Source organism: Jaculus jaculus, chromosome 3, assembly GCF_020740685.1.
Source record: "Jaculus jaculus isolate mJacJac1 chromosome 3, mJacJac1.mat.Y.cur, whole genome shotgun sequence".
Taxonomy (NCBI): domain Eukaryota; kingdom Metazoa; phylum Chordata; class Mammalia; order Rodentia; family Dipodidae; genus Jaculus; species Jaculus jaculus.
The window spans coordinates 145,643,668-145,657,613 of record NC_059104.1 but is presented as its reverse complement, the minus strand read 5'-3'; the positions used below and the strand labels follow the sequence as shown (position 1 = coordinate 145,657,613).

Below are 13,946 nucleotides of genomic sequence, written 5' to 3'. Positions count from 1 at the left end.
AAATAAATGAAGATCTAGATATTAGAGAGAATACTATACCACCTTTTAAAAGATCAAGGTAGGTATGCGTGTCTTCTTACAGTCAAATGAACATTGCACTTAACTGCCAAGTCGCAGAACATTAAGCTTTTGTGTGATATCATCTACCTAGTAATTGCTAGGTAATGACATAAGGTAATCTGTGATTTAAAAATCTAGGTAACTATGTTATACATTCCCTTCTATTTTTTTTCATACAGAAGTTTTCAGAATTTTTAGCTGTATTTTTTTGCGTATGGTTATACTGATTGTTTGAAAATGTTTGCGAATGGAAATCAATATAATATTATTCATTTTCCATTTTTTTTTTCACCACTACACAGAAAGTCTGGCCCCAAACACACTGAAATGAAGAAAATATCTGTTCACAAGATGTCCACCACCATGTACTTCTTCATTTACCAAGTACTTTTCTAGTATCTGCTATGGCTTAGGATTTAATAGGAGTTCCTGAGGTATTATGTGAAGCAGACAAGCATAATCTCCTGCCTTACTGGTCTCATAGTTGATGGATGCAGGCTGAGGTACGTATTTCTGTAATCCAAGTTGGGATGAAAAGTCTCAGCCTGAAGTGTGTGCAAGAGATATTCTGAGCACAAGAAAAACAGTCAAGGGTGAAATTCTTGAGGAAAGTGATGCTCCTACCAGGATTCCAAAATTAATCATGACTTGGCCAGATTGACGGAGGAGCATTAAGTCATGGCTCAGAGGCAAAGGTTACAATATCATGTCTGAGAAGCTAAAATGTTTCACAGGGTGTGGGCAGTACAGAACCAGAAGAGGTGTCTCTCCCAAGTGCCTGAGTTAGCCCATTCAGGGTTGCAGACAATTCCAACTTCATGTTTTTTGGTAAAGATGGAACATAGCCAATTGTGCTTAGAGAGCTGTCATTAGTTACAGTGGTGAAATATAGGTCCTAATGGGTCTGTCTCATGCTGCCTTGGCTTGGCAGCTTCACATCAGAGGGAGAGAGAGGGGAGAAGAGAGAAAAAGAGAGAGAAAACTCAGAGTATCTTAAAGAGAAGTAATAGTGCCTGCAAGAGACTGGCCAATGGGCTCCTGTCCCAAATCTATCACTGATTGCAGGCCTGAGACCCAATTCAAGTGTTTGGGACCTCCCAGGCATCATGAGGAAGATAAGCTAAATGTATTTTATCTTCTAAAACAAAATATTCCACTGTGGCCAAAGCAAAGGTTACTAATGAAAAGGCTTACAAAGACCACAGACCCAAATTATAGCTTTGCCCCTGTGTCTCAGTTCTCACATTGCCAAAATGAGGAGGGGTGAGTGAAATTGAACATGCATATCCTGATATTTGAAAATACTGAGACCTCTGTGCCATCTCACACTGGCCAAGATGTTACATTACATTTTATTTATTTATTTCCTTATTTATTGAGAGAGCTAGAGAGGGAAAGAGGAAGACACACACACACAGAGAGAGAGAGAGAGAGAGAGAGAGAGAGAGAGAGAGAGAGAGAGAGAGAATGGGCATGTTAGGGTCTCCCACCACTGCAAATGAACTCCAGGAGCATGTGCCCCCTTGTGTTTCTGGCTTACACAGGTCCTGGGGCATTGAACCGAGGTCCTTTGATTTTTCAGGGAAATGCCTTAACTGCTAAGCCATCTCTCCAGCCCCCAAGACATTACTTTAAAAGTCTGATTATAAGAACCAAAAGTGTGAGCCATGCACTCTACTCCATGGACTATTTGTAGGTGATTTGCTGAGATCATTTCGTATAATATATAAGCATGCTTGAGTGAGTGGACCGAGGGGGCAGATAACCCTAAATAAAATACATACTCTGAAGTGAGTATGTACTCATGTGATCCAGGGCACATCACTAACACTTAGAATTTTCATAGAATCATCCTTAAAATGTGGATAATAATGTCCACCTTTTAAAAGCTAATGTGTTCAGGAAGATGTGGCACAAGACCCAACACATGGCAAGACACCAGTAAATAGTAGTTATTATTATTAGAACAATACATATGGGTATTCTTAATAGTCTAGCAGAGTTCTACCTTAATTATTGTTGATGTGTCATTATGATGAACATATAATAAATGGACACAGATACCATCAATATGTCTGTACACAGAGATATTCCATGCATAGGTCTTGATCTAGTGGATTTAGAGATCCTTGACACTTGTTAGCCCATATTTAGCCCTATCCCTAGAAAACACCCATCATGAGAGAGCAGTGGTCACCCAGAGGACTGGGTGGAAGAGAGCAAGTCCACAGAATGACATCTAAAACCTGTGTCTAGCATTAAATTCACACCAATGATACAACGAGACACAGATGAATAGCTCACCTTTCAAAAGTATGAATTAACTAAGTTGACAGAAAATAACAACCAAGAAACATGTTAGGGAAGTGTGACTTTTCTCCTCTATTGGTCCTAAGGATCCGTGCAAGGCATGGGCTGGAGACACGAGGGAGGAGGACTGACCTGTGTTTAACCCTTCCTCCTCTGGGGTGAATGCCTCCCAAGTTGCTCTAGTCTAATGTTGATCTATAAGGAAAGGTGTCTATGCACTTTGCTTTCAGAATTGATGGTCTTGGACTCCACGGCTATCGCCCTAGTTCCTGAAAGGCTCCTTGATTTATTCCCTTTATATTAGAACACCATATCTGCTCATTATCTGGGAAGGTCACTGGGAGGGAGATATTTCTTCTGGCTTCAATAGCAGATCACTTGGCCTTTTTTATCCTCTCTCTCTCTCTCAGCACAGCAGCAGCTCCATGAGAACAGGGGAGGCCAGGACAAACATAAAGGCAAATTTATTTCCCAGCAGAAAGCACAGTGCAAGGACCAAGACGAATAAATAAATATGCAAAGCAGCCTCATCTCATCGGCTAGTGTCCTCGGTTGCTATTTCAACTTTTATTTCTAAAGCTAATTATTCCTGCCAATAGAAGTCCTCACTTAGCTAAGGTGGCTGGAGACTATGAGAGTTAGCAAAGAGGTTTTAAGTTTTAGACTTAAAACCAATTCCAATTCCAGACAGGAATAGCATTTTGAAGAATGGATAAATTTTACATATGTATCTACACACACCCACACACACAAACACACACACACATATAATGAAATAGGTATGTATTTATAAATATATATGTACAATTAAACATATATGTATATATGCATGCATGAACTTTCTAATTTTTACAAGAAATTGAATAAATTTTCTTTCTACATTACAGTTTGAAACTTATCTATATTAGTTTCCCTGTATTTTATTTGCATCAAAACAAAATGTGAGCTGGCTGTGGTAGTGTGTGCCTATAATCCCAACACTCAGGAGGCAGAGGTAGGAGGATTACTGTGAGTTCCAGACCACCTTGAGACTACACAGTGAATTCTAGATCAGCCTGGACTAGAGTGAGACCCTACCTCATGGGGAAAAAAAAAAAGTGTATTGTGTAATTATATACACCAGAAGCTCCATGTTGGGAAGCTAAAACTAGAGATGATTATATAGGACAGTCAACGTTTCTGATCTACAGCCATTCTAACACCATGATAAGTTGATCTAGTCTCTCAGAATCCTTTAGAAACTATCTACTTCAGAATCCCCTTAGGGGTATTGTTTAAAATTCAGATTTCTTTAGCCTAAAACTACCTGTCATAGTTGCCTAAGTGTTGCCGGGACAAAACACCCAACCAAGCAAGCTGAAGGGATGAAGGGTTTTATTTTGGACTGAAACTTCAGTGGGCAGCTTCTTGATGGCAGAGAAAAGCATGGCATGCGCAGAGGTTGGACATCACTTCTGCCACAGCATGTGGGAAACAGCAGCAAGAGTAAGCCAAGCTTTAGCAAGGTGAGGCTGGCCATCACAGCTCTAAATGTGCCCCCATCAACACACCTTTTCCAGCAAAGCTCCTCCTCCCAAATTGCCACCAGGTGGGCATCAAGCATTTAGAAAACAGGAATTTATGGTGGACACCTAATTCAAACCACCAAACTATCTATCATGAACCAGGGATTTTAGAGACAGAACCTGTGAATAAACATTTTAAACACACTTGTGCTGTTAAATTCCACTGGATAGTTGGAATAAAAATAATACAGGGGTGGGATGCAGTTGGCAGTGTTTCTCTCCCAATCTCCAGAACCACACAAATCCAGTGATGAGGCACAGTTCTATAAACCCAGTACTCAGGAGTTGGAGACAGGAGAATCACAAGTTCAAGGTCACCCTCAGATATATAGTGAGTTTAAGGGCAGCCTTAGCTACCAGAGACCACATCTCACACAAATAAGCAAACATAAAGAACAAGTGAACAGCCTCTCCTGTATTCCGGTGTGAATGGAAGGATGTATGGAGCAGATCTCACCACCTGACACGAGGGGGCGCGCTCCTGCCAGCAGGCCAGCCTTCATGAGCGAGATGCAGACCCAATGATTCCCACAGTTTATATAGATCAGAGATCATGGGGTGAATTTGTCAGAAAGCTATGTTCCAGAGATTCGAAGGGAGCTACAGCTTTGATGATAATGCCAGTCTCCTTGAGGGTCCCTCACAGCTTCAAGCCACACATGGTCTTCCTTTCATCACAACATGTATGGCTCTAGGATGCTAGCAACATTGACAGTCGTTTTAAATGAGTTACTCTCATCATATGTAACTTATGGCTTAATAAAGCTGGTAAAATAAATAATTGTCAGGATTTTTTTAAGCAGTAGAATTTGAGTACTTAGATGAGTCCAGGCATCTGAGCCTTTTGGCATACTCCAAGGCAACACGTTTAAATGCATCAAGATGCTCCCATTCATCCAACTAAAGATAACTGAATCTTAATCTATTGGCCACTTAAGACTAGGCGTTATAAAATCAAGTGAAATGCTTCCAACTAAACCGTATATGCTATCATTTCCCCCAGAGCAGCTTGGAATTTATCTATATAACAAGCGTCAAGATATGTAGATTTTCAGTATATTTTCTCATTATCTCCTAAACAAAGCTACCTGTGGGTTTCTGACTCGTCCCAATGTCTAATTTAATTTGGTGAGTAACAGACCAAAGCAGAGACAGCACCAGGGACCATTTAATCTGCACATGGAGACTTTTATTTACCATGATCCTCTTAGAGGGATGAAAAGTACTCAGGGAAAAGACTTCTTTTCTATGACATTGCTTATGACAGGTTTCTCATGGTCTTCCTAGCTTTGGAAAAGCATGCATATCCCTGGCAAAACAAAGGCTCAAAGTGAAAGTCAGGGAAAGGACAGGAATGGCTGGGCAACCGAAGACTATAGGGCAAGAGGAAGACGTGGAATAGATGCTTAGCCTTCCTTCCTTACATTCAATAACTGATCTTATCATGATCCAGACCTTCAGGCACAAGGAGCAAAAGCAAACAACAATGTTTGTTTGTTTGTCTGTTTGTTTGTTTTCAAAAATATGAGTTGAGAAGGTTCTCATCACACCTGTCATTATTTCTGTACAAGGGGACTCCCGAAAGCAGAAGGTATCGTTTCTTCACCCCATCTTTCTGAGACTTCAAGGCATTGGACAAAGCCATGCAGTCTGATTCCATTTGTAGGTACTCAAAAAATAGTGCAAAATGGAGACACTCAAGCAAAGCAGCTCTGACAACACTGGGGATTTGCAGTCTCTTTAACTTCCCTTTATTTCTGCCTGATATAAGAGTGTACACACTACTAGTGATTGCGCATGGTTCAGAGCCACACTGCTGGGTTGATTCACACTGCTTGATCCTCAGCCCTTTTCTCCACTCAGAGAAAGTGACTCTTCCCTATAACCATGCTGAAACTGGCCTGGGTTATACACCGCCATACCTACTAAAATAGTGCTTAAGAACAGTTAAAATGGACCTCAAGTGATGGAGAGATTGCTTACCTTTTAAGGCACTTGCCTGTGAAGCCTAAGGAACCAGGTTTCATTCTCCAATATCCAAGTAAGCCCGATGTTCAAGGTGGTGCATGTGTCTGATGATGTTCGTTTGTAGTGGCTGGAGGCCCTCACACACCTATTCTCTCCCTCTCTCTCTCTCTCTCTCTCACACACACACACTTTCTCATTTTCTCTCTATCTGCATATTAGTCTCTCTCCCTCTGTTTCTCAAATAAATAAATATATAAATAAAATTTTTAATGACCTTAATCTAAAGATGAATTAAGAAATGGAATTCACATTTGTCAAGTACCTACCTTATGTATACTGGTCACATTGCATGAACCTTTAAAGCAACTCTTTCATATAAGCCCTGACCAGATTTTCTCACTTGATAACTAATGTAAAAGAGGGGCTAAGTAAAATGCTTATTAAAGACTAATATTAAGGCAAATTTGAAATTTGAGCACAGATAATTTTCCATCAAAGAGTAATGTTTCAAAATTCAATAAAGAACTTGATGCATTTCCGGAAGGTCAAATAGAACAGCACATCAAATTCCTTCAGATTGGTGATTGGTCACTGCCTAGTGAGTAAGAGCTCACTTTGTCTATCAGCTATACCAGCGGCTAGAGTCTCATAGTAGGGGGACATTTGCTCTGGGGACTGGACCCTCCAGAAAGAAATGATTGACAGGCTAGCTAATGGCAAGTGTCATGTAAGATTTTGAGCCATGGAGAATTTTACCAACTGGAACATGAAGCTTCCTTTAGATGGAGTTTTGTGCAAGATAAAGTGTAAAAAGTCTTTCTTCTGTCTGGGGCCATAGACAAAGACATTGAGAACGAATCCATTCATTCACCAGTGTATTCTTTGTGGCTTAGAGAGAAAGATTGTCAGGGTTTTGGGGCTTTCCAACTCTTAATTCCTCGTCAAGTAAACTTCGGTTGGATTTAATCTCCACTCTGAAGTCATAGCTCACCTAAGCCTTGAATTTCACTGGTGGCATCTTACGTCAGTTCCTCATTGTTACAGGTACAAGGGTCCTGCCTAGAACACCTTTGCTTTCTTCATTCACCAAAAACTCAACCATTCAGTCCTCCTTATGGAGACGTTTCTGAACTGATGGAATCTCTTTGTCTACTAATCTACTATACATACTTGTAATGCATATCACAATCACCACTCACCTTCATACTGGCTGGTTGTCTTCTGCTAAGGGGCATGTCCCTGTCTAGCTACCTATCTTCTTAACTTCAGGAACAGTGTTGAGTCAACTTGAATCTACATGAATGGAGGCCAATTTCCCAATCTTACTCTTCCCAGCAGGTTTTCAGACTGCCACATTGAATTTAGCTACCAACAATTTTGTGTCAAGAATTCTAGAACATTTTTTTATGGACAAGTGATAGCAAGAAATATATTAAGTGCTCAAAACCCCATATGTAGAAGCTTAGAGCAGTTGATGGTCACCCAGCTAATAAGATTCAGCATGAGCTTTTACATCTGAGAGGCAATCCCAATATAGATGAGCTAGATAGAGAATGCTATTCTGTAGACTTTGTAATGAAAAAGATGATTTCCCAGTTTCTCACTGATAGGAGTCCATGTGAGCCACAGTGAATGAATCCCACTGGCTGTTCTCTGCTCTCTAAATTACTAAGGCTCTTGCCTGGGCACTTTTATTCCTTTATTTAAAAAAAAAGGTATCACCTCTTTAAAGCTAGGTTATTTTTATAGTCATAGAACTCCTGAAACAGTAAACAGGAGGTGAATGTATCAGGCTATAAAGGTGATAGAGGTTATTTAACAGTGTTATCAGAACTAGCCACCTGCAGACACACACAACACTGGAAAACCATAAACCTCTCCCTTCATAGCAGGAGTCAGTTATTCATTAGTGACATTACCAGAAGGGGAGGTTATAGATAGACTCAGTGTCACAAAACTCTTGAGGTGACCAAACCTTCCTGCCCTTCTTTGCTGTATAGATGAATGGTTTGAGGAATGAAAATTGTCTCTCAACCCACCCAAGTACTTAGACTTTTGAAAGTGATTACAACAAAATTAACAATGACAATGACTGTGATTTTCTGACATTTCATAAGTGTCAAGATAAATCTATTATGCTAAAGTTAGTGGACTGACTTATAAGAGATATTACAGTAAGTTAGCAGCAGACTTAAGATTTGAACCATGTCTTTGAGGAATAAAAATTATGATTTTCACCAGGCATGGTGGCATACACCTTTGATCCCAGAACTCAGGAGGCAGAGGTAAGAGTATCACTATGAGTTTGAGGCCACCCTGAGACTACATAGTTAATTCCAGGTCAGCCTGAACCGGACCCTATGTAAAAAAAAAAAAAAAAAAATCAGATTATGATTTTCACATTCTTACTCTGAATTATTAAACTCTTGTCATAAAATGACACTCATCTTCATCATTAATCCTTTTGGGGTAAGTGTGAGAGAAGTCAAGAATGGCTTATTGCTTATTAATCAATTGATTTGCCTCATATAACAAATACATTTTATAACTTCATGATGCAGTCTAGCATCAAAAGACTCCAAGGAGTCCTCTACCAACAACATATTTTTTCTTACATAACTCATGTTGCACAAGTTCATTTCTCTTCAGAACTCCATTCAAAACAACAAGCAATGACAGTGCTTTGAGGGTAGAGGCACATCCTGGAGAAAAGTGCAGATATAAGGAATACCCATGAGTGCTATGTAGGTAAAATGCAATCCTATTTTGCCTTGTGGAGAACTATAAGACAGGCAAAGCAACAGCTGATGAGATTTTTAACCATCAATCTCCTAGATCTCATTCTCTTGGGCATGTCCTTCCAGAAAGCCCTCTGGATTTCTCTGTTTAGTTCTTTCTATATAGTGTGGTTATGGAAAAAAGAGTATGGCCTCTGAGTCTCACACCAATTCTCACAGCTAAGGTATCATAGGTACTTTATTTGGCTTATGAAACTTCAGGTTTATCGACTGTGAAATAGTTGTTAAAAGTACTTAATATTGATATTTCCAAGGCACACCCATTTTCTTGCAAATTTTATAATTTCATTTTAATATACTGCTGAGTAGAATTCCATTGTGTTTATGTACCACAAAATATAGTGGTGGAGGGAACTAGGAGGACAAGGAGTATGGGATAAGTGAAGGGACAAGAATAAAAAAAATGCATTTGAAAATAACATAAATTTTAAAAAAGAAAATACTTTATTAAGCAGCAATATCACAAGAACTAAAAGCAATATGTTTAAGCACCAGGAATAAGTTATCACTGTTATAACTCTCATTGTGCAAGTATTACATAGTGATGTTTCTGCTGCTTGGAAATTACACTGGCTCATTGGTATGCAAGATCCTGTTCACCAGCTCAAACACAGCTCACTGGTCACCTCTGCTGAAAAGTTTGCAAAACTATAACAATTCCATATTCCTTCCTCATCCACCAAGCTGCAAAACACTCATTGTTTCTCACCTTCATGGCTTCAACCACATTCTGTATGTGTTGGTCTTCTGTGCCAGCTCTTTGAAGACAAAGTTTGTGTCACACAGTTTCTTCTGCACCAAGATTTCAGCACAATGCCAGAAATATAGATGTGTAGAGAATATTATAAGTATAGAGAAATGAAATGAAGAATATGTGATGCTGTCAAATATGTGAGTTAAGGGATAATAAATAACTAAGAGTTTGGAGGGTGTGAAAACTCTCAAAAGATCTGTAAAAATGTCTGGAAGCCAAGTATTAATGGTATACACCTGTTCATATTTTTGAACATATACTTATTATATTTTCTTATCACAATAATAATTATCAAGACAACTGATGGTGAAGCTCATTTATAAAGTCCCTCCTCTTAGAAATGGTTTTCAACTTCACATAAACATTGCAAGCAATAATTCATCATATCATTGGTGAATACAATATGGTAATTGAAAGAGGTATATGATGTCACAGCATGATCAAGTACAATAGGGCATTTTTATTACATAAGCATAGCCTTGCCTGACAGTACTATCACTTACAAACTTAATAGCTGTGGTCAGGCAATTATAAAATTAAACCTCAGCCACCCTCTCTATACAAAAATGACAATAGAGCCCACTCATGTAATGTTCCATGACTTCAGTTGAAAGCAATATACACAAGTGCCCTAGGCATAGTATCTAACACTGTATAGACATAAAATAACTTTAACTTATTTATAATTAATATGTATTTCTCCTGAGATCATTAAGGGCATAGACCTTACCACAGTAATCTTTGTATTATCACTGCCAGACACTATACCAAGAATGTGCAAATAACTCCAGAAATATTTGTACAATAATTGAATGAATAAACAATGAGGACTAACAAGAAAGAAAGTCATATACCATACCTCCTTTTATGAAATTCTAGCAGCTCTACCTGTGGCAGAGGACACTCTTGCTATTGCTTAAGGAGTACGCATGCCAGGCCAAAGGACAAGTCCATTGATATTTTAAAATATGGCATACTAGTACAGCACATTTTTTAAAAAAAATTGTCTCCACGTAATAATATAAGACATTCATGAGATAAATATGCAGAAAGGCATGCATATACATACACATGCAAATATATAATTATACATGTAAATATCAATATCATTAGGGTCTTTATAGAATTACATAATACAAACAAAGTTTACCACTATATTTGATAGTAGAAGCTAGCAATATAAAGCACAGCCAGATTTAGGGAAGAAAGGCTATATACATACATATGAAATTGTTCTAACAATTTCCAATATATATGTATGCATTATCCTACTAAAGATGCCCACTCAGCATTCATTAATTTTAACACTGCACGTGAAAAGGCTCTGATTTAATTATCAGACAAGGAACAACATCCTTATTTCACACAGAGTGGGAGAGAAGCCTGCAAGCATATCAAACCATGAGCATAATGGAAAATAGTGTCCTGGAGGGGACCCTGCCTGAGCCTGTGAGGTGTGGAGAACTGAAGACAAGATTGTCCTCTTGTTCCCTCGGTAGTTTCTCCACCAACTCCCGGGCATGTATCCCAGCAGCTCAGTCAAGAAAAAAATGCTGGAGAGATGGCTTAGCAGTTAAGCGCTTGCCTGTAAAGCCTAAGGACCCTGGTTCAAGGTTAGATTCCCCAAGATCCACTTTAGCCAGATGCACAAGGTGGCATACACATCTGGAGTTCGTTTGGAGTAGCTGGAGGCCCTGGAGTGCCCATTCTCTCTCTGTCTCTCTATCTGCCTCTTTCACTCTCTGTCACTCTCAAATGAATAAATAAAAATGAACATTTTTTTTAAAAAAAAGAAACAATGACAGACACGGGAAGATAGGTTTGCTCTTTCATCTTCTCCTTTTGGCCACAGAGGGCCCATCTAAGATCGTCCAACAACTAAGAAGTGTCAGCCACATGGACAGCAGTGGCCCAGGCCTATTCTGGGACACCATTGTCTCTGCCCTATTTTCTCTGAGGTGACTTCATTGCTTCATGACAACCAAAAGGCTCAGAGGCCAACAGTAATACCGACCCCATAGCATGAAGACCAGATGTGTCTCTGAGCAGGCAGGAGAACAAGCAACAAGGACGTAGTACCCACCTTAGTACAGACCTAGGTCAACATCCACAATTCTCTTTGCTGACTTCAGTGTTCTGCCTCATCTTTCCTCTTCACCTGAGTGTTCATCCTACTCTCTGAATCTTTCATCACCAAAGCTCTCCTTGTCACTCAGTGCAGTAAAGTACATAAAACCCATCATGTCATACTTCTTCCTACAACTTGAGTTATGATTTCATTACCACTCCAGTCATCTTTCTTCTTGGATTACCTGTCTCAGGGTCATATTACATCAGAAAAAAAAAATATATATATATATATATATGAGTCACAGAAGTCTGCTCTCCATCCTGACTATACTTATAGGTACCTATGTTATCTTGAGTAAGTCCCATGACTTCGAAGAACCCAAGTTTCTTGAGTTAAAATTCAATGTAGTTTCTGTGTTGCTATGATTTTAAGTTAAATGGCACTTATGTTTGAACATTTGCTCCATAGCTGGTGAAGCTATTTGAAGAAGTTGTGGAATTCTAAAAGGTGAGTCATGACTGATAGAAGAAGGCCCTACATGTTTAGCCTGAACATTTTCTGATTACTTATCTGCCAAATGTAACAATCTGGGTTGCACAAAAAGAGCCCAAGCTGCCACACTTTCCCTGTCATGATGGAGTGCACTTTCTCAAGACATAAGATAGAATAAATATTTTCCATTAATTATTTCATCACAACAAGGAGAACAGTAACTAATACACCTGTGCCCCAAAGTTGCATATAGCCTGAATATTTGCAAAGAAAGCACACTAAAAGAAAATATGTACAAAGTATGACTTCAACAAATGTCTTTTTCCTCTCCATCAAAAATTCAATATATATATATATTCTGCACCTTATTGTCCTTATTATTGTCTTTATTTATAAATGTGACTAATGACAGTTCGCTACCATACTGCTATCAGCACCTGGAGATCATTAAGACCATGACTTTTACTTAGTAAACAATCAATGCATGTTAATTATGTTAACAAAAAGAATAAATTCCTAGAATTTAATAATCATGGTTATTGTTTATGTTATAATTATCTAGAACCAGGTGATATCCTATGTGGCTATGGAATTTTCTCATACTACTCTTAATGCATCAACTTGACTAAGCTAAGGAATGATAAGGTAGCTGGCAAAGCATCATTAGATAGTATGTCTGTGAGGATGTTTCTAGAAGAAATTAGTACATGCTCCAATAGACTGAATAAAAAGTGCCTGTATCTTTACAACACTTGGGAAATACACTTTCTGTTGAGGTAGCAGAAAGGACAAACTTACTGTCACTCATGGTGAGTCTGGACATTGTCCTCTGCTTTCACATGTCAGCACTGCTGGGTCTCAGGCATGTCAGCTCAGTCCTGGAACATGCCCCCACCTGCCTTTTCAACATCTGTTGGGCCTTTGGACTCATATTGCATTGGTACACTGAGTTTTCTAGTTCTCCAATTTGCATATAGAAATGCTAGGACTTCTGTCTTCCATTTTTTTGTGAGCTAATTTCCACAATATTATCTATCATCCATCTATTGATATCTCTATCATATTTTATGAAATAATTCATATATTTATATATATATGCTCACACATATTGTGCATATATAATAAGCACATTATGTTCTTATAGAAAATCCTGAATAATATCCCATCAAATGGTCAGTGACAAGGATATGAAATGCTATCATTGCTGCTATTTTGAGATAAAGAAAGTGCTGTAGATCCATCAGCAGAATTGTCTACATCACTACATCACACAGCTACTACATTGTGCAGCCTAGAACCAAGCCATCAAATCAAATCAGTTTAAGTCTTAAAGTCTGTATATTACATATTCTGCTCTTCTAAAATTCTGAAAATGAACCCTTGTCTTTTTTTTTTCAATCATAGACATTCTGACAGGGATGAGATAAAAGTCTCATGAATGTAATGGCTTTAGAAGTTCAGATCCTCATGTAAAAAACAACAACAAAGACCCAAAAATTTCGCAAATTTAATTGCCTTACGGATAAATGTTATCATGTGAGCAAAGGAAAGGATTCTCTGCGGCAGAAGGCAAAATGCCATAGAACCCCTGCACGTCTCCCTATGCACATCTGCAGAGCAGTTACCCAGCTTCTCTGCCTGATATCTACACCAAGATACATCCTTTTTGACTCACTGACTGCCAGATTCTCTGCAGGAATAAGGTTTCCCAGAGGGGAGAGGGATGTTCTCTTGGCTCTGTGTGATGCCCTTGGAATGAAGGGCACAATTAATATTGCACATGGGCAGTGTTTATGCTTAAGAGACAGTCTAAACAAAATCTTCGATTTTATTTTCACACTGATAAATATAAAACTTGCCCATTGCAAAAGCCTTCTTCTGGTGCAGAATAATTCTATGTAGGAGCTAATTATACATCCAGGTGTTCT

At 38.8% G+C, this 13,946-nt stretch overlaps 1 protein-coding gene across 1 annotated transcript in view; it reads right to left on the bottom strand.

The window, feature by feature from the left end:
* The window catches only part of Agbl1 (AGBL carboxypeptidase 1), a 763,032-nt gene that overhangs the window by 143,329 nt on the left and 605,757 nt on the right, over positions 1–13,946 (bottom strand). Inside the window, exon 23 of the mRNA XM_012948687.2 lies at positions 4,753–4,770. Coding sequence (XP_012804141.2) covers positions 4,753–4,770 — 18 coding nt within the window. The remainder of the gene's footprint in view (positions 1–4,752; positions 4,771–13,946) is intronic.